The sequence below is a fragment of the Onychomys torridus genome, chromosome 18, assembly GCF_903995425.1.
Source record: "Onychomys torridus chromosome 18, mOncTor1.1, whole genome shotgun sequence".
Classification (NCBI taxonomy): domain Eukaryota; kingdom Metazoa; phylum Chordata; class Mammalia; order Rodentia; family Cricetidae; genus Onychomys; species Onychomys torridus.
Window position 1 is genome coordinate 38,129,196 of NC_050460.1, and position 23,383 is coordinate 38,152,578.

Here is a 23,383-nt window from a genome sequence, read left to right on the forward strand (position 1 = left end):
TGTAATGTAAGTATCTGATAGGCAGGATATCTGATATGTAACCCCTATGAAAGGATCATTCGACAGCCCCCCCATGGGTCATGACCCCACAGATTGAGAACCGTTGGCTTACACAAGTCTGCGCTGATGGGACAGAGCCAAGCTGGGTCTCCTGCCATTCATATCCCGGAGCATAGATTCATGAATTAAATGTAGAATATTTGTGTCCCAAGAGAAGGAGAGCTTGTGAGGAAGAAAAGTTAGTGACAGAGGCATGGTGCTACCAGAAGGCTTTCTTGAAACGGTGTGGTGGAGTTTTGATGAATACTACCCCAGCCCAACCTACACTCTGACCCATCAGGCAGTGGTCAGTGGCCCTCCCAGAAAAGTGTTATTTAAAGGGAGACCCTAACATTTCATCATTATTTCACACACCATACTGGACCAAAGGTTTTATTCTGAATAACTTTTATTCTAAATCTTACTCTGGGTTTTACACAAAAAGGATATTACAAAGCTGCAAATCTGACCTCTCCCTTGAAAACACATTCATAACACATGTTAATTGCACTTAAAAATTAAATAGGCAGTGAAAGAAGGATGCATTTTTAAAGACACTCGGGAGGACTGTTTCATGTAATCTGCTTTGCGTCTCTACAAAATTCCAAGGCATCCTCTCATCCAGGGTTTACAGTCCCCACTGGGACTGAAGTGGCGCAGAGAACTAAAGGATTTCAATGAACATGAAGCTGGGGACATTGAGAGGAAGCCTCGTGGTGGCTGGTGGGAACCGGAACACAGCATTGCCTGGCTACAAAAGAAAACATCAGAATCTCTGCAACACGAGGTGTGGCTGCTGCGCTGCCTTCAGATGTCCTTCCCACAGTCGGGACAGAGGATGTCGTCCCTCTCGGTGAGGAAGCCCCGCCCCACCAGGGACAGGGAGCACTTCTTACAGTTGAAGCAGTCATTGTGCCACTGACGTTCCTCAAAGGAGATGTACTTGGTGCCACCGAGACCTGTGCGCCCAAGAAAAACACAGAACCAACCTCAGCAGAGCCGAAAAAGACAGTGTGAGCCGCTTCAACTTGACGCGGCTCAAATGATGAGTGATGGGGAGCAGGGAACTCACATATAATCATCAACCCTGTGCAGCCTCAAGGAACTCGGGGCTCATCAGAAGAACAGGCACAGAAACTGGTCTCCCCAAAGGGTGTGATAACACGCTGTGAATAAGTGTCAGTTTGGGGTAGGTGTGGAGTTCAGTGGGTAGAGTCCTTGCCTACCGAGTGTCCTTGCTTCCAACCCCAGCACTGTGGGAAGAAAAGTGTCTGCTGTTTCCTGGATTATTATCTATTTTCTCCTGGATTGAAACCTGCTCCCCACAAGAAAAGGGAGCAGGCAGGTTCCTGCGCCTTTGCTGGGTGCTGTAGCAAAGGGAGTGGATGCAGAGAAGCTGAAGAGGAGAGGTGTGATTGCCTTGGAATGGTTAGAAAAGGACCAGCCTGCAGAGGGGTGACCTCAGGACCAGCTCTTGAAGCTGGGTCTGGAGTGAGAGAAGGGGCTCAGTGAGTTGGGGTACAGTGCAATGAGGGAAGATGGGGTCACAGGCTGGAGCTGACCCTTGAAAGTGTCAAGGACTGAGCAAAACCACAGTTTGATCTCTTCACAGAGCTGGAGGGCTCCCCGGGCCAGGCATGCTATGGAAGCCTTTGAACCCTGAGCTACAGGCCTGATTCAGCATTGGTAAACACGTAAACGAACTAGTTTCACTTCCGTCCTTCTGCTGACTCATGTTTGACTAGTCCCCATGTGATATTTAAGGTACACAGGGTGCTGACTGTGCTATCAACAACAGGTGGTCTGTATAGCCACTGGCCACCCTGAAACATGGATTGATGAAACATAGATGATGAATTTCAATTATCGGGAGTCCAGTGTGATAAACCATACTGTAACAAATAGCCACACCCATACCAGTTCTCAGACTTACACAGACTCTGACTCACCAGTTAGTTCCTATTATAACCCTTCCACACTGGGAACGTGTCATGTTTTTCCTCTTTGGCGAGCCATGCCAGGGCTAGGTCTTAGCACCAGTCTCTAATGAAGTACTGTGTCCTTTCAAAGGCTACTTCTGTTCCTGATGGAGGAACACACCAGCAAAGCTCCCCAGCCCTCTTTCCCTAAATAGCTTGTAGTGTTAAAAATAAATAAATAAAAAGCAAATTCCTGAAGATGTAACTCAGTGACACAGGGCTTGCTCAGCAGGTGTGATGCTCTGGGTTCGATCCACAGAACCACAAGGGAGAAAAAAGCAGCACTGAGTATCTAGTTTCCATATAAATTGCCTTTCATATTCCTAAAAGCAGGGCTTGGTCCCTGGTCCTGGGCAGAACCCAATCTGGGTTTTGGTCTTGACACTGTAACTTTTCTGCATGTCTGAGTCATGTAGGAAGCTCTGGAAAGTTCCCAGGGCTGCCCAAGGGAAATGATGGTTTCTCTTCTTAGCATATGGATGGAGCTGAGTGAGCTGCAAACCCAAGATGCTTTTATTTCTCTTTTTTGAAGTTTTTAATTTTATATGTGCATTTGCCTGAATGTATGTCTGTGCACCATGTTTGTGCAAATGGCCCCTGGAACGGAAGTTACAGACAGTTGTGCACTGCCATGTGGGTGCTGGGACTTGAACCCAGATCCACTGGGAGAGCATCCGGTGCTCTTTACCACTGAGCTGCCCTCCAGCATCCCTCCAAGAAACTTTTAGGAAACTCTGGCATCCCTGCCATTCCATGCTTCTCCTCATACACTTGATAAATTCTACAGCAGAGAGCTGGAGCAAAGCTGAGCGCTGGTGGTGGGAGCATCTGTGTGAAGAAAGATGTGAGAACATCATGGAGGGCAGGAGTCCCAGGTTGAGCACCTCCTCTGAGGCTCTATTTTTGCCCTGAAACGCTAGCATATGGGGCAAGATGTCCAAATGGGAGCCCCACAGAACACAGGGAAGACTCCTAAAGGAGAGGGGCGTGTGTGTGTGTGTGTGTGTGTGTGTGTGTGTGTGTGTGTGTGATAAATCTATATTATATAACCAATCCTGATTTTTTCATGGTGGTTATACCCCATAATTCCCTTAACAAGACTAAATGAGCAAGTATTGAACTACTGCTTCTAAGAAGGACAGTAGGTTTCTAAACTCCTCTGTCAAATTTCAACAGAGCAACTCAAAGATGTTCCTCTCTGTTTCTCTTCAAATATGAGACATTTTAATATAATATACAATCATTGACATTAGAACTGTGGTCAATTGCACTAGAATGCTTGGATGAACCTGCCCTAATGTATTTCCTCTGTTAAGGCACATTGTCTTTTTACACTTAGGGTACTACATGGAAATCCTCTGCCCCCAGTCACAAAAATGTGAGGGAAAAAAAAAAAAAAGAACCATGTCATTGTAACTGGGTGTGTCTTCAAAAATACACTTATTTAAGAGGGAACCAGAACACAGGGGCAGGGCTTCATTTGTCCAGTGTCAACCAGAAACATGGATGTCTGGGAATTCAAACCTACTGCTGCTCTGTGCACATCTGTGGGTCACTGAAAGCATCATGGGTATTGATGTAGGGTTGTAAATCAATGTTAAAGACTAGACATGCTTGCAAATCTGTGTGGATAAATAATGTGATTGATTATGGATAAGAAGTAAGCATCGCTGCACATAAAAATCTGCAGTGTTTTCCAATCTACTCACAACAGCAGTGTAAGTTGTGTTGAAGTGAAAAAGTACTAAAGACCTATCTGAAACCTTATCCATGCTCAGTGTGTAAGTCTGGAAATCTGGCTGAAAGTACGATTTAGTGGCAATTTCAAAGTCCTTCTACATGTTTTTGAAAATCAATCACTGCTTTTCAGAGAATCATGTTCTTAGAGTTTTGTTTTTTTTTTTCTTTAAATTCTATGATAGCTGCAACAAATATCCATGTCTAATACTAAAGCACTTTACACTTACACTGTTTTTTCCATAGATTAGAAAGTGTTCCAAACGTTTCCCTCAACAGAAGTTATGAAAACAGCACCAAAGATGGATGTGCCCCTGAAAAAATGTCCCACTTTCCTCCCTCACTAATTTCGAGGAAATCAGGGTATATGAGTCGTTAGAATCAGATGTCTTGACAAAGGAAAATGTAATCATTCTGCAAACTCTAATTTTACATTCTAATGAGCTCTGGGTAGATTCCAGAGTCCTGCCAGCTGGGAAGGTGAGTAGGACCAGGGTGACTTGGCGCTAGGCAAGGTAAACAGTGGTGTGCAAGTGTGTCTGTAATAAAGACCCTGCAACGCTACGGGAGAAAGTCCATGGCTTGCTGTTCCCTGCCAGATATGTCTGCTGACTGTGTCAGGGATGAAGCCATGGTGGTCTGGTTATCTTTTTTGCCAACTTGACACAACCTAGAGTTATCTGGGAAGAGGAGGCCTCTTCCTGCAGGCAAGTAGGCTGTGAGACATTTTCTTGATTAATGATGAATGTGGCAAGGCCCAGCCTACTGTGGGGAATGTGGCTCTGGGTTATACAAGAATGCAGGCTGAGCAAGACATGGAGAGCAAGCCAATAAGCAGCACTCCTCCCTGGCTCTGCTTGAGTTCCTGCCTCCAGGTTCCTGTCCTGACTTTTCTTCGTGATCGACTATAAGCTGTAAGATGAAATAAACCCTTCCCTCCAAGTTGTTTGATCATGGTATTTATCAGAGCAATAAGAAGCAAACTAGAATGAATGGGGTCGGAAAATCCACTTCAAGAAACATTCCTACATTTGACAGAACACTTGCACTTTTCCTCTCCACCTGGCCACTGATTGGTACGTGGTGAATGTTTAGTCTGAAGCCATCTAGTTTCTGCCTTAAGTATCTTCAACATACTTGATAGCTCAGTCCAGATGACTGGCTGGCCACCCAAGCACATTTTGGGGTCTCACTTTGTCAAACACTTTGGGCACTGTGCTATGCATAAGCTACTCAGAATGTGCCCTGTGTCCCCATGTGCCTGTGGTCTGTGGTGAGATGAGTCTCACTAAAATGACATGGACACTTCCAAATCTGAATGTGGGGGATGATGAATGAATCATGCATTTTGCTCATGCGATTAGAACAGACTCATAGACCCCCCAAGCAGAAACACTCAACGACAGGCCAATGGTCCTCCACGAGCAGACAAGGGGATCTCATCAGTAACCTGCTGAAGCGCAAGCAGTGTGCCAAGGATGGGTCACAGGGAGGCAGAAAAGTGGGGCTGGGCGCAGAGCCTCGGGATGCTAACCACACCCATGCTAACAACACTCTCAGCCACCATGTTGCAGCCTATCCCCCTGGCAGTGACCTTAACGGACGGACACTTACCACTGATGGGGTTGGTGCACCCAGCACACTTCTTGGCATACAAGTCACAGAAGCAGGTCAGGCAGTAGGGAAACTCATCCCGGGCTGTGAAGCGTTGCCCGGACAGCTGCTTCTTGCAGGCTGTGCACACGAAGCACTCCTTGTGCCAGGGCTGTTCCCGGTAAGTGACACCCCCTGTGGTGATGGGCTGGGGGAGACAAATGCCAGAGTCAGGGCCGCCCCTGTGCCTGGTAGGCATCTGTCACAGCGACTGCCGTCCGATGATGCGAGATACCCCCACCCCGCTGCCCATGTCCCTTTTGTTGAAGGTGGTAAAGCCACCTCCAACCTCAGGCACCTCGTGTTACCCCCATCCCTAAACTGTCGCTCTCGGCTTCCTGCCTAGTGACGATGCTTCCTCAGCTGTCACTGGTGCAGGGGAACAGAAGGCGTGAGTGCTAGGGGGCATCGCCACCTTCACAAACAGGAGAGTGATGCAGTGGTGCAGTCACGGATCAGCGACAACATTTCGGAGCAGCCCTGTGACTGACTAAAGGGAGTCGTGGTTAAAGACCTCACCCCCTCAGTCCTCTCTACGAAGTTGCATGATAAAGAAAGGGACAATCTCTATGGAAGCAAGCCTTCCTGCAAATACCAGCAAGTGGTGACCTCTCCAGCTCTACTTGCATGCCCAGCCTGTACAAGGATCTAGAAGGGCAGGAAGGGAGAGGCTTAAAGACACTTAGAATGGGCACCTGCTGGTGTGGCTGGAAGGGACTGGCATCCTGGGAGCCTTTATCCTCACCCTGTCTTACAGACAGAGAAGGTTTGTGAAGAAGACACAAAGTGCTAAACAGCTCACCAGCCCTCAGCCGCATCTCGTTATCTTCAAACATTGCTTTTTGTATGAATTTAAATGGTGGGTGAGGAGTGGAGTCAGAGATTGGGGGAGTCTAAGGTCTCAGCTTGACAGGCAGTAGTGAAGGATGACAGAATGGAAATGCTCCAGGCCACACCTTGGTGGTTGCTACTCATTGTGGCAGCACTGGGCAGTTTCTGGGGTTCTTGTAGGAGGCTTGTGCACCAAGATGCTATTCCTGTGCTCCAGAAGAATCAGCTAAGGCCCAGGTACTGCTCGAGAATAAAGGCATAGCCGGTTAGTGAGAAGGCAAGAAGAATCAGGACTCCCTTCTGTCCTGCTCTCTTGTCATTAGGCCATACATCCGAGATCCTTTGCCTGTCACTCCCCTATCCCAGGAACAGAATTTATGGAAAAGACTCTGACCCTCCATGTTCTGTGGAGACACAGGAGGCATGTAGATGTGAGGTGTCATTTGCTCTGCCTGGAAGTTCTCCCTCTGTGCCCTGGATCCCAAGTCCACAGTCTCCTACACCTTACACTCTCCCACCTCTACCTCTTCTCACCCTGCCTATTCACCCCCTCTCTCACTGTCTTCATACCTTCCACTCCCTGCCCCCACCACACTCCCTCCACCTCTCCTCACACCTTCCACCCCTCTTCACACCACATCAGCAGGCTCAGCTTTATTTCAGCTTCAGCGACGTTCTTGGAGATTTCTTCCCTAAACACCCCCCAGTCTCTACACCCCAGCTTAGCTGGTTTCTCTGGTTGCCTACTCTGAACCATCTGTCCTGTCCCACAAGACATGTATCGAGACTCCCACTGGCTGCATAATCATCTCCACCCACGTTAAAATCCAGCCTTTGAAGGTGTCCTGTCTGGCTTCAGATCCCTGGTGCTCCAGGGCTGCTCTCATTTCCCAGGGGTTGGGGGCGGGGGTAAGAGGGATGTGTCTAGCTTGAAAGTCCTGAGTGTGTTTAGGGAGCACATATGCAAAGGTACGCACCCCACAAGGCTGTGCCACCTGCACTTTTGTAACTAAAAGGACCACACAGATAGGCATATGAGAGGAGGAAGTAACTCAGGAGGAGCAGGGAACACCATCATGGTGTGGCAATGTGGAGTTTGTAGGGGTGCCTACAGGTTTGTAGGCCCGACCTCGGGGCTGATCTCAAGGTCAATGACCTCCAAGCAGAGCTCAGGTTTTTGTTGTGCGGAAGTACAAGTGAAGAGAACGTCAGGCGTTACGTATCGATTCTATGGCCATCAAACATAACACGGGTGAACACGGCATTCAAGATAAGCGGCCCGCCTTGCTTACGGAGTTCACGATGGACGAACCCACATGCGAGGTTCCTCCACCACATCCAGGCGAGCCTCGCTGAAAAGGACCAAACTGTTTCCAAACTAGAGGAGGTAGCTGCACAGCAGAAAGATATCCCGGAAAAACTAAGAACTTAAAGTGCAGGAGTAATCAGCAAAGAACAGCCATAAATGTGGTGGGGGCCAGTGGGGCATAGATACGAGGGGAGGGAAGGGCACAGACCAGCAGGGAGGCGGGGGAGGGGAAAGGCCGAACTTAGCAGGCTGGCACAATTCATGGAGCTGTATGTGGGAGAGAGTGGCAGCCCCCTTCTATGGCTCCTGTTGATTCCAGATCAGCCTCACAGAAACAGGTTAAGAGAGGGCGTTTCACTTCCCTCCACCATGAGGCCATGAGCACTTGGAAATGTTCTGGAAGCCATGAATGTTTCTCAGAGCTCATCTCTTTGAAACAGAGACCAGGTCACAGACCCAGTAGATCAAGGCGCCGACACCCCCAAGAACACATGTGCAAGTCAGAAATGGCTGAGCTCTCATAGCCCGGAGCTAGGACAGGTGTTGCTTCGTGACAGCTGGGCCAAGGATGGGAACCGAGCGAGAGGTTCAGGAGGCCCTGGGGGAAACTGGGTACCTTCTTGCACTGCACACACTGCAGGGCATACTGCTTCTCATAGCAGGGCACACAGAAGTTCTGGTTGTCCTTGGGTATGAAGCTCTTGGTTCCGATGGGCTGCTGGCAGCGCTGACAGGTGAAGCAGGTCTCATGCCAGCTGCTGCCCTTGTATTCCATCTTTCGGGTACCTGTAGTGAGAGGGCGAGAAACATCAGCAGCTGTCCTCAGCCGAGCTTTGCGTCCCAGTGGCGTGCCTCTGTGGCCCGTTACCACGGAGTCTCATGATACGGTAAGTCTCTTCTGCTCTCAGAGACTCACCTTACCTGGAGATAATTTCTATTTTGCCTTTTGATCCAATGCTTTACATGTGATCCTAGAAATGTGATCCCAGGAGAATATGGGTACGTAGTAGGCGCTTGAGATTTACGTTAAAGTCGGTGGTTGGAAATATTAAATGAAAATCAAAATCTAAGTTCTTTTCTGCATCACAAAATGTAGATGAAATTCAGCACAGCTCATTCTTATGGGGTGGTGTTGGTGAAGGTTGCCACATAGGGATGATAACAGTCCCCCATCTACACTCATGGTTCAACCTTCTATGGTTTCAGTTAGCCACAGTCAAACTTAGGTCAAACTGAAAATATTTAATGGAAAATTCCAGAAATAAGCAATATAAATAATAAAAAATAAACATTAAAAATAAATTGTGCACACCCTTCTGGGCAGTATAGTGAGTTATCACATTCCTCTATCCAGTCCTGCTAAAGACGGGCATTGTCCTGCTGCCCAGTGTGTCCCCATTGCATGTGCCACACACCCACCTCAATTACGACACCAACTATCATGGTACCACAGTCCTTGGGTCCATATAACTTTACCTAATAGTATTGTGTCCAGCTTACACATTCAATTTAATCATAAAGCAGAGTAAATGTAGGCTGAGCACTCTCAATGGCGGGTCTCAGAATATACTCGTTAAGGATGGAGAGGATACTGCACGTCCTCCTGTTGTACTTCCGCTAATCAACATCCGTCTGGTTTACAGTGAAGCAGAAGTGACTAGAGGCCAGGGGGTGGTTCAACAGGTGAAAACTCTTGCTGGGAGAGCCTGACAACCAGAGTCTGATCCCCGGAATCCGCCACAGAAGGAGCAAACCAAGAGATGCCCCTTGACCTCCACAAGTGCACTGAGGCATGGGCATGTCCCTCCGCGACTCCTCCCCCATCATACATGCACACGAACAGACCCAGAAAATAATAAATAAGATAAATAAATTTCTGGGGAGTTGGTGATCTGGAACCTCCAGCCCAGTGCAGTGAGGCATTCCTGCAACACCTGCTGCGGGCAACTGGCCAGGAGAAAGCCGCGTTGTGATGCACCTCTCTGGTTTCCCACACTGTGCCAGGAACGAGAACTAAATCTACTCTTGGGTCCCTGCTGTCATTAGATGTTTCTATCGCTCTGCCAATCAGTCACTACGTCTTGGAAAACAGAAACACATTTTTGGTCGCTCCACCATCAGCAGCCCTGACCAACAGCAAACACTCTGGATTTATTGACTGATTCTTTTTCATAGTCCCAACACGGGTGTATATTTATACAGTGAGCTAAATCAAAATGCTTTATATGAAGCAGTAGACTGGGAAAGGATGTGATGAGTGAAGAATGGGATTTCTTGGATGTGATACCTCAGGGACAGTCTGTGGCTATACTGCTGGCTGTTTCTTGGTTTGTTTTTTTTTTTTGTTTGTTTGTTTGGTTGGTTGTTTTTTTTGTCTGTTTTATGGTATTAAAAATTGAGCTAAGGGGGCCTCTTGCGTGCTAGGAAAGACTACCACTGAGCTATACCTGTAGCTCACAAATGGGGTCTCTGTAGAGCCCAGCCAGTCAAGCCCCCATCCATTTACTTTTATAGTCTCTGGTTGGTTTTGTTGCATTTTCTAACAGTGCAGAATAGTTGAGTTTGTAACAGGGACTGGGTCATCTGCAACTGCATAAAAACATGTTTCTGGCTTCAAAGAAAAAATAATAGCCCTGGATGGCCTTGAACTCACAATCTTCCTGTCTCAGCCTCTAAAATAGTGTGGGGATTCTCCCTGCAGTCCCACAGCTGGCTTTTGTGACTTTGATGGGAGAATATTTTCAGCTGTGAGGATCATATAAAAGATGCAGAGTGATGGTATAGCCATTAGACTTCACTTGGGCCCAGGAATGAGGGGAGGCAGCTGGAGGGGTCCCTGCAGAAGCAACTGGATAATGCAAGTGTCTGTGAACCAGTCCTTGGATCTCATCAAAACAGCAACATGTGGGCTGTGCTTTAGCTGGTCAGGAGACGTCTGTGCTGCCAGTGGTTAGGAATACACTGGAAATTATTACATGGTTATTAGGCAGCATTCTTGGGCCACTTTCTCAGCATCTAATTCTTCAAAGAGCAGAAATTCAGGTTCTGTCTTACATAGACTATGTAAAATGTGCAGGGCGCATGTGTGGGTAACACCCAGTAAATTTGAAAGTGGAGGTACACAGTCTGTCCTGGGGCAATGGGTCCTGAAGCGAAAACGACATTAACAACTGCAATCCGGGTGAGAATGAGTTTTAAAATGTGTTTCCTTGGCACTCAGGGGCTGGCTCCTCTACCACCGTGTACATCTTGGTCCCCTGCTCTCTTGTCTGAGCTGATGCTGTTAAGCAGGCCACCAGCCAAGTGACTTCTCACTGAATACGGTTAGCTACAGCTCTCTCAATGGCTCAGTCTTGGTGTGTGCCCAAGTAAACTTTGTTTGTTTGTTTGTTGAGACAGGGTCTGGTTTTGTAACTCTGGCTGTTCTCGAATTCATTATGTAGACCAGGCTAGTCTAGAACTTGCATCTATCCTTCTGCCTCTGCCTCATAAGGGTTGGGATTACAACTGCCATGCTGGACTCTGAAGTAAATCCCATAGCAACACAGGGCTGGGGAACTGTACCTTCAGGGAACGTGCTGCGAAGGCTGCCCACTGCCATGGCGACAGAGTTACTGTGAATTGTGGTTAGCAGAGGGCAGGAGAACACCTTCTGTTAAGAGGGCTTGGAACAGTCTCCATCAGAGGGGAACAGGCTTTCTGGAAGAAGGGGTTCTAGTCCCATCCAAACAGACAAGTGAGGAACCAGGAAGATGTGGGTGCAAGATTAGAGCCAGCGAATCCCTGTGAGCCTTCCTCTTTCTGATATTAGCAAGAAACCTGCTGACAGGGGCTACTAGCATTCAGGTCATTCACACTGGAGAGACTTGGGATAAACTTATGATAAAATTATAGCTCCTTGCCTTATCAGTGTGTTGTATGGAACTGGGTAGAGAGTAGGGTTTGGATTAAGCATCTGTCCTGTAAGCCTGAATTCACTACCAATGCTACGCAGAAGCTCTGCCCAGTATTCACCCGTTCCTTTGCTTTATGTTTTAATTGGTATATGATATTTATATCTATCTAACAAGGTAGAGCACTTTGAGTAATGATTGTAAACAGTGAGTAGTGATCACATCACAAGCATTTCTAGGCACAGGCATGTCTGTTGTACCAGCCATTCAGAAGGCTCAGGCAAGAGGATCTCTTGAGCTGGAGTTTGAGGCAAGTCTGGCAGTGCGGAGATATCCTATCTCTTACTAACCAGCAATAACAACAAATCCCCACCCACCCACCCCCAAGGTCTCGATGCGGCTGTGAAGGTGGTTTTTCTGGGGGATTACTGGCTGCAGCCAGCAGACTTAGAATGAAGAGGATTACACCCCCGACAGCAGGGGGGGGTCTCCCCCAGTTAGCTGAAAACCTTTTGAGTAGAGACCAAGGTTTCCTCCAGCGTAGGAAGTCTCAAGACCAACTCAGAGACTGCCTGTGTACCTCCAGCCTCCCATGGAATCTGGATGGTCCAGCGGAAGCTGAAGTGTGGGGATGCCCCTCAGATGTCACACTTTCCACCATCACAAGAGGCAGTTCCTTGACATATCTGTACCTTCCCCCTCACTAACAGCCTGCCTGGAGTCTATCTCAGACAGGTGAAAATTTCAAAAAGCCAAGTTCCCATCTCCAACAGCCCCCTGAACTGAGATTTTCAGACAATTTCAGTGAATCAAGGGCAGGGCAAGTTTCTGAGACTTTTTGGGAGGGGAGACAATGTCCCCACAAGAGTCTGTGACTTCAGAACTATCATTTCTGCCCAGGAGAGCTGGGGATCCAGAGCAGGAGCCAGAGAGTATCCTGGACTGACAGAGCAGACAGAGGAACAAAACAAACTGGTCTTCCATGGCTCACTTGCTGTTGACAAGGACATCCAGAGCATCAGAGAGGCTTCAGGAGGAGCTGAGCACAGAGGGTCGATGCTGTGGCATATGTCCTACAGTGTACAGAGGGACATGAGTGTGGTATGGTCCCATCAGATGCGCTGCTTCTGAATTCAAAGCAACTCTGATCAGCATGGTTCACTTAACCATGCACTGAGAGAGGAGAGTCTTGCAGACCATGACCTCCTTGTGAGGTGAGCAGACCAAAGCTCATATAGCTCCTGGCCACACCTAGGGCAAGAAACAGAGACTATGTAGATTCTTCTTCCAGTACAATGGACCACATGGGGATGCATCATCGGGATGGATTCCAAGACTGCTCTTCTATCCCCTACTAGAGAGGCTATGTGTGCTCACTACAGCAAAAGGCCTCTGTGACTCCTTTGTCTCTACCTTCACCGTGATGACCCGGAACCCAAGTAGAGGAAATGAGCCACTTTGCCTATGTGGACTTCCTTGTTCTCTTGTCCTGCACCCATGCTGGTGTAGTTCACCAAGAAGCTGTCCCAGCTGCCCTCTGACAGCATTAGTCTTTCCTTTGTGCCTTTACCTCCCCAGGGCCCGCCTGCCTGCTCCCAGGCACGAAAAGATCCTTCTAGGCATGAAGGACAGGACAAAGTGGAGGGACCAGGAATTAGCAGGAGTCACGCAGAAGGGGGCAGAGCACTGCAAAGAGGGCAACAAACAGAGCCAAAGGGGAGAGCAGAGACAGTGGTACACAGAGCCTGTGGCTGGGCTGCAGCTGTGTGTCTGGGCTGTAGCTGTGTGTCTGGGCTGCAGCAGTGTGTCTGGGCTGCAGCAATGTGTCTGGGCTGTAGCAGTGTGGCTGGGCTGCAGCAGTGTGTCTGGGCTGCAGCAGTGTGTCTGGGCTGTAGCAGTGTGTCTGGGCTGCAGCAGTATGTCTGGGCTGTAGCAGTGTGGCTGGGCTGCTGCAGTGTGTCTGGGCTGTAGCAGTGTGAGTGGGCTGCAGCAGCATGGCTGGGCTGTAGCAGTGTGTCTGGGCTGCAGATGTGTGTCTGGGCTGCAGCAGCATGGCTGGAGTGCACCTTTGTGACTGGGCTGCAGGCATGGGGAGGGTCTAGAGAGTCCCTGCCCACCAGAGGAACTGCTAACTGACTTTCTTGGGCTCTTGTTCAGAAGACCACTGAAGACTTAATTTGCTTTTCTTGTTTAAGATAGAGTCTCATGCTGGATGTTGTCTGTTTTTGTCAACTTGATCTGAGGTAGAATCCCTCGGGAAGAGGAGCCTCGGTTACTAAAATGCCCCCATCAGATTGGCCTGTAGGTTGGTGATTGACGTGGGAGGGAGCAGCCTTTGGTGGGCAATGCGCCAGTGCCCACTGTCATACCCCACATGGGCTCTAACTATCTAGTGAATGTGGCCCAGAACTCAACCATCACCGGTTGCCATGTAGCTAGCTAGCTCTGTCTTCCCCAATCCTCCCCAGCTGTGTTCTCGGGCCCGGGTGCTTCTGTTCCTGTCACAGTATGTCACAGTCATTTAAAAGTTGTATGAACCAGAGAAGTGCTGTAGTAATAAGAATCTACCTTACCAAAGGTCTAATTATCTGCTTTGGAAAAGTATTACTTCTCGCCCCATATATCTTCCCCAAATACTTCCCATATGTCAGTCTGTCACCCAGAACTCTGCAAGTACCTCTTCTTTGCCAAAAGCAAAGCAAGCCAAAAATAAGACAGGAAGTGGAGCTGCTTCATTGCTCTCCCACAGAAGGGGTCGGAGCTTGAGTGTTGTGGAGGTAGCTCAGTGGCAGAGTGTGTACTGGCATGCAGGAGGCTGTGAACATCCAGGGCGCCACAAGTCAGAGGCTGTCTCTAAATTGTCTCTAAGCATCACGTTCTTCACACATTGATGAGACCTGGCTACCAACTGGCACAGCACTGTTCTGTTGGTTGCTTTGGATTTTAAAGTTGAAACTATAAACTCAAAACTATTGACTCAAATTGAATGCCGCCCCCCCCCCCAGTATCCTCTCCTGTGTGTATGGCTGTCTGTGTAGGGTAGGGGGCATGCTTGCAGAATGGATGGGGAACATGGCACATGTGTAGAGGTCAGAGGTCAACCTCAGGTGTTGTCCCTCAGAAGTTAGTTTTTCTCATGGGGACTTTAGGCTCACTGATTAGCCATGGCTGGCTGGGCTCTTCCAGATTGTGTATCGTGTTTTAGCATGTGAAGACACATTCACTGAGAGCTCTTGTAGTCAGCACTGAATAGCCAGATCATCTACGCTCCTGTCACAGCAGCGTAAGCAAAGTTAGAAAGAGCCAGGGAGAACAGGTGGTCCCTCCACACCCAGCATGTCCTTCTTTCGGGAATTAACTGCTTCTGAGGCTTGTGGTACTTTTCTCCTTGGTAAAAATGGTTATCATATCTGAGTAGGGCATACAGGACAGAAATAAAGGGTGACAACATCTTACCAACAAAATGCATGTTCCCATGAAGAGCTCACCATGGCCCTGCCACATGGGGGGGGGGGGCACTACACATCTGTGGAAGTGGTTACTGTGGCTGAGAATTGGAGCCTGGAGACACACTTGACCCCAGTGGCCAATCAGTGCTCTTCCTTCCTGTGAGGGTGGTCACTGACAGGTCCCAGGACTCTCTTCCTGTCACTCCTACCGTGTGAGGAAGACCGCTTGCCACATGTAAAGCAGGAATGAGCCATCAAGTAGAAAGACTAAAGGTGTCAGTCAACATCCACCTGGTCAGATCACTGTGAACATTATAGAGATCGGCGTGAACATTGCAGAAGATTAGTGTGAACATTACAGGAAGATCAGTGTGAACATTGCAGGAAGATCAGTGTGAACATTGCAGGAAGATCAGTGTGAACATTGCAGGAAGATCAGTGGGAACATTGCAGAAAATCAGTGGGAACATCATAGAAGATCAGTGTGAACACTGCAGAAGATCAGTGTGAACATTGCAGAAGATTTAGTGTGAATCTGTAGAATATTAGTGTGAACACTGTAGAAAATTAGTGTGAACACTGTAGACTATTAGTGTGAACACTGTAGAAAATTAGTGTGAACACTGTAGACTATTAGTGTGAACACTGTAGAAAATTAGTGTGAACACTGTAGAATATTAGTGTGAACACACTGCAGAATCACCTCTTTAGACCTCTCTCCAACCTCCCCAGCTGTTCTGACATGGGGTTTTTGTAGCTCACAGCCCCCTGTGAGGGTGATGGGAATCAGGCATTTTCTGACTGAGCCATCTCCCCAGCTCCAACTTCAGTTGTGTTTACATGCATTATTACTGCTTCCACGGACACAATGGAGTTGAAAAGTCTCCTTGACCCAGACATCGGAGTGCGTACCTATAGTTCCAAATACTTTCAAGCCTGAGGCAGGTGGATCAGTTGAGCTTTCTCTCAACCCCTCCCCCACCACATGCGGCCTCACAATATTTTCCAGATTGGTCTTAAACTTTTGGGCTTGTTTGAATCTGATTCTTTTGTCGCTGTTTTTAGACAGAAACTCATCATGTAACTGGCTGGCCTAGAACTCAGAGATCTGCCGGTTTCCATCTATGTAGTGCTGAGATGAAAGATGTGCCCCATCACACCTGCCATTGAATGTGATTCTTTTTTTTGAGCTGAGGATCGAACCCAGGGCCTTGCGCTTGCTAGGCAAGTGCTCTACCACTGAGCTAAATCCCCAACCCGAATGTGATTCTTAAAGAAAAATAATACTTTAAAATGGCTTTATGTTGGTCTCCGTTACCAGTGGAGCAAGCTGGATTTCTTTTAAACTTGGCTTTCAAATTTAATATATTTGATAGCTCTACTTAAAAGTTTGGACTAACAAACTTCAAATTCTTAAGTAGCAGCAAAAATAAGCTAAAATTATAGGTGCTATGAATAATGAAATATTTTAAGTGCTAAAACAGCTAACACACGAAGAAATTTCAACTTAAAATCATAAGTGAGAATCCTTTCTCAATATGTACTTTAAGACTCAGAATTCCAAGATAAATTCACTTTTTAAAACCTCACGCACATTTCAGCAGTTACTTAATATTTCTGTGGTCTCAGGGGTGTGCAACCAGTTGACACGCAATACGATATTGTGATCTACAAACATGTTGGCTGGCATTCATGGTTATCCTGGGACATACAAAGTCTGTGGGCCACAGAGTGGATACAGCTGGTGATTCTAAAGTTAATGTGTCTGCTTACCTTTGATCCTAAACCTCCCTATAATTAAAGGATTCCAAAAAAGATGTCTTGACACTCTACATTATTTAGTTATCTTACATAGAATCTGGCAGTCAGGCCCAGGCTTCCTCAGCTTCCTAATTGGCCAGGTTCAGGACTCTATGAACAGACTGCCTCGTGAACAATTTGCGTTCGCTGTCTATACCCAGTTTGTCCACTAGAGGACGCCTGATAGCCTTGCTTGGACCACAGTCTGCACAGGCTCTGTCTACCTTCCCCACAAGAACAGTTCAGAGCCTACATACCCAAAGTTATACTTTCCTGAATTCCATCTGCTCACAGATGTCTCTGCCCTCAGCTTGCCATCCCTGCTGAATCCAAGTGGTCTGCTTACAGGTGCATCTGCCTACCTCACCTTCAGGGAAGGCATACACTTCCTAATGACACTCCCAGGGACGGAAGGTCTCTGCTGGCTTTGTGTAGCTAGTCAGTACCATGTATGACACATGCTGAAAGCTACCTAGCTCTTAGACGTAAGTGAAGACCTGTATTTTTATTGGCTGAACCAGGTAACTTGAATCTGGACAGCCTTTAACAGGTCACGCGAAGGCTATTCCTCACGGAGGCCCCTGAATCTATCAACTATGCCTGTACCACCTTTTCTAAGTCAAGTGACATCAGAATCCTAGGCCAGGTTCTCTGAGATGCTCTAATGCCCATTTTCACATCATGTGCATAAGATTTGCTTTGTAAATCCCATATTTGCATATGCGTATCTGTGTATATTTTTGTAGTGATGACAATCAAACCCACATGCTCACAAGCACTCTACCACCAAGTTACACCAGTCCTCCATATATTTTCATCAGCTTATGTTGGCCGGTCTCGAACTCACAGAGATCTGCCTGCCTCTCCCTCTGGTATGCGGGGATTAAAAACACGGACCACTATACCTGGCCTGTTCACTCAATTTTTAAAAGTAAAGATTCCTTTTTCCTACACAAAACCAAAAGTTGAGAGAGGGAGGTAGGTAGGTAGGGAGAGAGAGAGAGAGAGAGAGAGATCCCCATCTTCTCCAGCTCAAAAAACAGACACTACCTTGTCATTAAGTCTAGCTCTTAATCCAATTGTACTTCTGTCCTTTTTTGATGTCTGTCTATCTAGGACAGAACTCCATGAGGCCAGGCAGAGGAATCTGATCTCAGGCCCCAGCTAAGCAACCTGTAGCTCTTGGCCAGTCCTGGTACACCAGGACACAAGTCATAGTTGCTGAAATAACTGAGCACAAATTCAGCAAGCAGGGCAGAATGAGAAAGCACACATACTGGGAAAAGCAAGGCAGAGAAGGAGATGTATTTCCAGGGAACGCCTGGCACTCTTTTACTGGCCAGTTCTCTCTAGCCATGGACAACCAACTGCAGATCAAGAATTCCGAAAGACAGCCGGTGGTGCACGCCTTTAATCCCAGCACTCGGGAGGCAGAGCCAGGCGGATCTCTGTGTGTTCAAGGCCAGCCTGGGCTACCAAGTGAGTTCCAGGAAAGGCGCAAAACTACACAGAGAAACCCTGTCTCAAAAAACTAAAAACTAAAAAAAAAAAAAAAAAAAATTCCCAGAGAAAACAAAACAAGTATATCTGTAGAGAATTTATACAGACTTCTTCTGTTATTATTTTCCACATGGCACAGTAAAATAGTGTTCATATAGCACTTGAAGATGATTTAAAATACATGGGAACATGTTCTATACCAGCATTAGGCATTTTGCATAGGGAGCTTGAGAATCTGTGGGTTTTGGTAGCTGGACCTAATCCCTGAAAACACCAAGGGGTGACTGAACTTAGAGATCCCACTCCTCTTAATGATACACCTCATCCCTCCCCCACCCCTACATCTTCTTTCCCCCATTTTTCGAGACAATGTTTCTTTGTGTAGCCCTAGCTGTCCTGTAACTAGCTCTGTAGACCAGGCTGGCCTCAAACTCAGAGATCCATCCACTAGCTGGGATGAGATGTTACCACCCCCACATCTTAGGTCACTACACACATCTTGTAGTTCAGGGGACAGCACTGAAGTATCACCATCAGTATCTACAGCCAAGGGGGAGTCCCCCCCCAGCCCATCCCTGGACTGGCCCAGCACCTCCTGCGCTGTGTGCGCACGTGTGAGAGGCACGTGTTCTGACCTGGCATGATGGTCTTCTTGCACTCCTGGCACTTGGACGAGTACTCGTTGGAATAGCAGTCAGTGCACAGCAGCTGCTCCTCCTTGGCGGCGAAGGGCTTGTCCACCAGCGAGCTCCCACACTTGGAGCAGTGGAAGCAGCCTTCATGCCAATGGCGGTCCTTGTAGGACAAGTCCTGGAGAGCCAGACACACCAAGAGTCAGAGAGAGGCAAGACAGGAGAAGTGGAACTGCTGTCTCACCCATCCTAGCACAGGGGCACAGGGGAAACCCTTGACACAAACGTGGACCCGGGTCGGCTGGGGCCTGGGAGCCTCCGTGCGCTACGTTGCTAGAGTGTGTGTGCACAACCATGTGTACCTGTACGTGTGTGTGTGTGTGTGTGTGTGTGTGTGTGTGTGTGTGTGTGTTATACATGTATATATACAGATTGACCCACACCTCCATCCACTTAGCAAATAGGCAGAAACAGAATATGTAGACACCACATTTCCTGGGCTGACTTTCAGCTGAAACTCTCCTGAGCACCCATAACAAGGCTCAAGCAGAGGGCTTCAAGAGCAAACATCCCAAGCCCTGTGAGCTACACCCAGGTCAAGCTTAGAGAGAAGCTTGGGGGCGGGGTGGGGTGGGGAAGGTATTAACATATATCTCTTGGACTTGATCAGAAAGTCCTAACCATCCCCAACCCGAACTCAAAACTGAAACAAAACTGGAAGTGTTCTCTCTCTCTCTCTCTCTCTCTCTCTCTCTCTCTCTCTCTCTCTCTCTCCTCAGATCCCTGGGTGTCCGAGGTCGTTCCTTTGAGGAAGGGGACCAGGGAGACGGCTCACCAACATGCTGGTCTCCCATAAGCCTACAAATGATGAGGGCAGGGAGTAAGGAGCAGAGGCCTAACCTGCCTTTTGCACGTTTAATACTTAAATAGAATGTTTTTTGGCAGGGGGAGAGTACATGTACTTAGTTGCTTATTTTAAGTGAAATAAAGTATAAACTGCTTTTATTTGAACCCACGTGTCTGTGTGGTTAACTCACTACAAACTGCTAAGCTAATACAATGCATATGTTATCATTGTATATATTTATATACATATCATATACATTATATATATGATATATGATAGGATAAATATTTTGGGATTGGGTATAACATGGATATTCTCTCCATGCATATACTCCATTTCATTTCTTCAAAATGAAACCTGTCAGGGGTCCAAATAGCAGAGAAAAATAAAACAGATGTAAAAAAAAGTAAGCCCCAGAAATTTGCACTGTCAATGACAATAATTGGGACTGTGTTGTAAGCTCGAAATCCTACCTAGGTCTAGAATGTAGTGAGTACTGAACTCAGAGACATTCCTCAGCTTGCCCAGAGTCACACAGCTGCCATGTACTCAAATCAGGCCTTGGGCTCAAAGCCTAATGCAAAAGCTGTGGGACAGTTCGCTTTTTCAGAAGTTCGCTGGCCTTCCTCTGTGATAGGTTGCCTGATCAAGGAGGGCTCTGGGAGGAAAGGCTGCAGATTTCTTTCCATGGTAGGTCACCGCTGGACAGAAGTGAGGCAGCGAAGTCAGAAGCCTCTATGGTAAGGTGGGCTATGGTTACAGGGCAGGTAACCCTGCTAGGATGCAGGCACTGCACACACACACACACACACACACACACACACACACACACACTGTCACTTTTTAGTAGTGAGCAGAAAAGCGACAGTTTTATTAGTTGCTTTTCATAGGGACAAAACACCATGACTGGGCTGGAGAGATGGCTCAGCAGTTAAGAGCACTGCTTGCTCTTCCAGATGTCCTGAGTTCAATTCCCAGCAACCACATGGTGGCTCACAACCATCTGTAATGAGATCTGGTGCCCTCATCTGGTCTGCAAGGACACATGCAGGCAGAACACTGTATACATAATAAATAAATAAATCTTAAAAAAAAAAAACAAAAACCAAAACCCACCATGACCAGGGTAACTTATAAAAGAAGTATTTGATTAGGCTGCAAGTTTTAGTGGGTTAGAATCCATGGTGGTGGAGCAAAATCATGGTAGCAAGGAGAGCTGAGGTCTCACCTCTCAGAACGGCAAGTAGCAGGCAGAGAGTGTGCAGTGCATTGGAGATGACAAAGGCTTCTGAAACCTTAAACTGGCCCTCAGACACCGTTCTTCCACCAAGGCCACACCCCCCAATCCTTCCCAAACAGCCTGAGACTTACAGGGGGCATCTCATTCAAAACACCTCAAGGATCCAGGAAATCTATATTTTGGGAGAACTTTCAGAAATGGCAAAAACAGAGCGGGTAACAGTAAGAACTGCATAATGAAAGTGAAGCCACCAGATGTCACCAGTCCCCACCCAGGTTAGCGAGTCCCCAGGACAGAGCCCTCTGCATTGGTGTTATGAGATATTTGCAGAAAAGCCACTTGAGTGCTCTAAAACTCATTTTTCTCTCCACAGTGACCATTTCTGCCAGGAAAACACAATGATTAAAGACGGTCTGGCTGATAGTCATGTGACACTCGCAAGTATCGCCTTAAACACGAGCACTGCCGCGTCCTTTAGATGGAAGCATCAGCGTAGGGCTTCAGACCTGCCCAAGGCCAAAGCCTCTACTGACTTGGCTACTCCTGATGGGACACCCCAACTTCTCAGCCACAAACCAGAAGGAAAGTGCCTGCTCCTGGCTGCGACACTTCGCCTTTTGCCTCCACCGAATGCTGCCCTTCCTTTTCAGGCTTCTGAAGAGTGGAGCCAAATAAACAAACATCCCATCCCACTCAGAGAGCCAAGTCAGGCATACAGAGACCACAGGAGGCACACGCCCTCTAGTGCATACGCAGGAACACACACACTCACCATGAAATGCATAGTGCATATTAATCATTCTTAGCCCTTTCTGACAGAAATGTTTTCTCTGAAGGTAAATATCAACCTCTGACTATATTCCTAAATTCAGTGATGGACCAGAAAGAAAAACGCCACTAAACAGGGTTGCACCACCGTTGCAGGCAGGTCCTGGATGAGTGGGTAGGAGGCTCAGAACTGGTCCTTCCCCTCTTCCGGCTGGAGATGGTGATGACCTTTCTGTCTCAGCCTCAGAGCATGTGAGATGTGCAGGCAGTAGGAGAGCCTGGTGTCACACACTTTACGTGGTGAGTGCTATTATGGGATGGGTGCTCCCAGAAGCAGGAGACTCAACAACTGAGGTGCCCAAGGGCCAGACCCTCAATTCTCCACACACCAGGGGCATGGCTGAGGGTGAGCCCTGAGCCTCTCAACCCCAGACTTCTTCCTGGAAAGCCTATAGGACGGGACGGTACCTGCTATTGGCTGTGACAGGAGAATGCCTTAATACATGTAAAGTGCTTGTGGCAGTTTCTGCTGCATAGGAACTGCTCAGTGAATGCCAGCTCAAAGTCAGTCACAGAAGTGGTGGCCTGAGTGTCACTCACTGGTGCTGAATTTCCACACGAAGATGGCAACGAAAATCAGAATTTCTTTCCTTCTTGTGTCCTCTTGTTTTTTGTTTTTTGTGTGTTTGTTTGTTCATTTGTTGTTGTTGTTTTGAGCTTAGTGTGGAGGGCAAGACTCAAACTCAGTATTCTCTTTTCTTAGCCTCCCAAGTGTGAGGGTTCCAGGCATGAGACACCACACCCCATTAAGAAATTTCAACATCTTAAAAGCTCCCACAGGAAGAATTCCGGCACTCTAATTTTATATAGTGCTTATAAAATTTCCTTGGTCCTTATATTCTAAAAATATGTTTCTAAATTCACCTTGCCTATTTCAAGCTATACAATAACCCTATGAGATAAGGCTTTATGCTTACGCATGAGTAGATTTGATGCAAGGATGCACAAAGCTATGTTTCCTCCAGCATCCCCCAACCCACACCCCCAGATTTCTACCGTCACTGATTCAACAAACCAAACTCTGGTTCCAATTTTGTTTGTTTGTTTTTAGGTGGTACATCAGCGTCAGCTCTTTCCAAATTGATTCCAACATGCTCACCCAGCCTTGGCTTGCTCCAGTCCCACCCTTTTACACCTCCGTCCATCTCTCTCCTCTCTGGCAAAATGCAGCTCAGCGGCAGGCTCGGCCCACATCTAGCCAACACAAAACTTCGTGCCATTCTTTCAGACTCAGGCACGCAAAGCCGTACATCACTTATTAGGCCACTGGGCTCTTCCTGGGGATCTCAGGCTGTGCTCACATCTTCCTGCTGATCTCGCTGCTTACTGTGCTAATCAGGAAGTGGTGAGGAGATGGTGACTGAGACTGTGCATTTCACTTGTTTCAGAGCACAGAGCGGTTCCCAGGCCCGTTTGGTTTCAGTGTCTTGAGTCTTAGTGGGAGACAAGGTCTTAGTCCCAGGATTCCCTAGGGCTCAGAGACAGTTCAAAAATGCCACTCAAAAACTGAGATGATGGGTCAGAGCTGACCAACACTTGATACTACACGACAAATATTCATCACAAAGGCCCAGTGCCAATGATATTTCCATTCCTCAGATTCGCAGCTCCAAACAGAGCTTTAGTTTTCGTGATCAGCCCCATGC

The 23,383-nt window shown here is 47.5% G+C and overlaps 1 protein-coding gene across 2 annotated transcripts in view; it reads right to left on the minus strand.

The window, feature by feature from the left end:
• Fhl2 (four and a half LIM domains 2) overlaps window positions 1-23,383 on the minus strand; it is a 43,754-nt gene continuing 20,371 nt past the window's right edge. For both annotated transcript variants that reach the window (XM_036167017.1, XM_036167016.1), the window contains exons 3-6: window positions 18,826-19,000; window positions 8,165-8,334; window positions 5,370-5,556; window positions 1-998 (exon numbers count right to left, since the gene is read on the minus strand). In XM_036167017.1, the coding sequence (XP_036022910.1) occupies window positions 847-998; window positions 5,370-5,556; window positions 8,165-8,334; window positions 18,826-19,000 (684 nt within the window). In that variant the 3' untranslated portion in view covers window positions 1-846. The remainder of the gene's footprint in view (window positions 999-5,369; window positions 5,557-8,164; window positions 8,335-18,825; window positions 19,001-23,383) is intronic.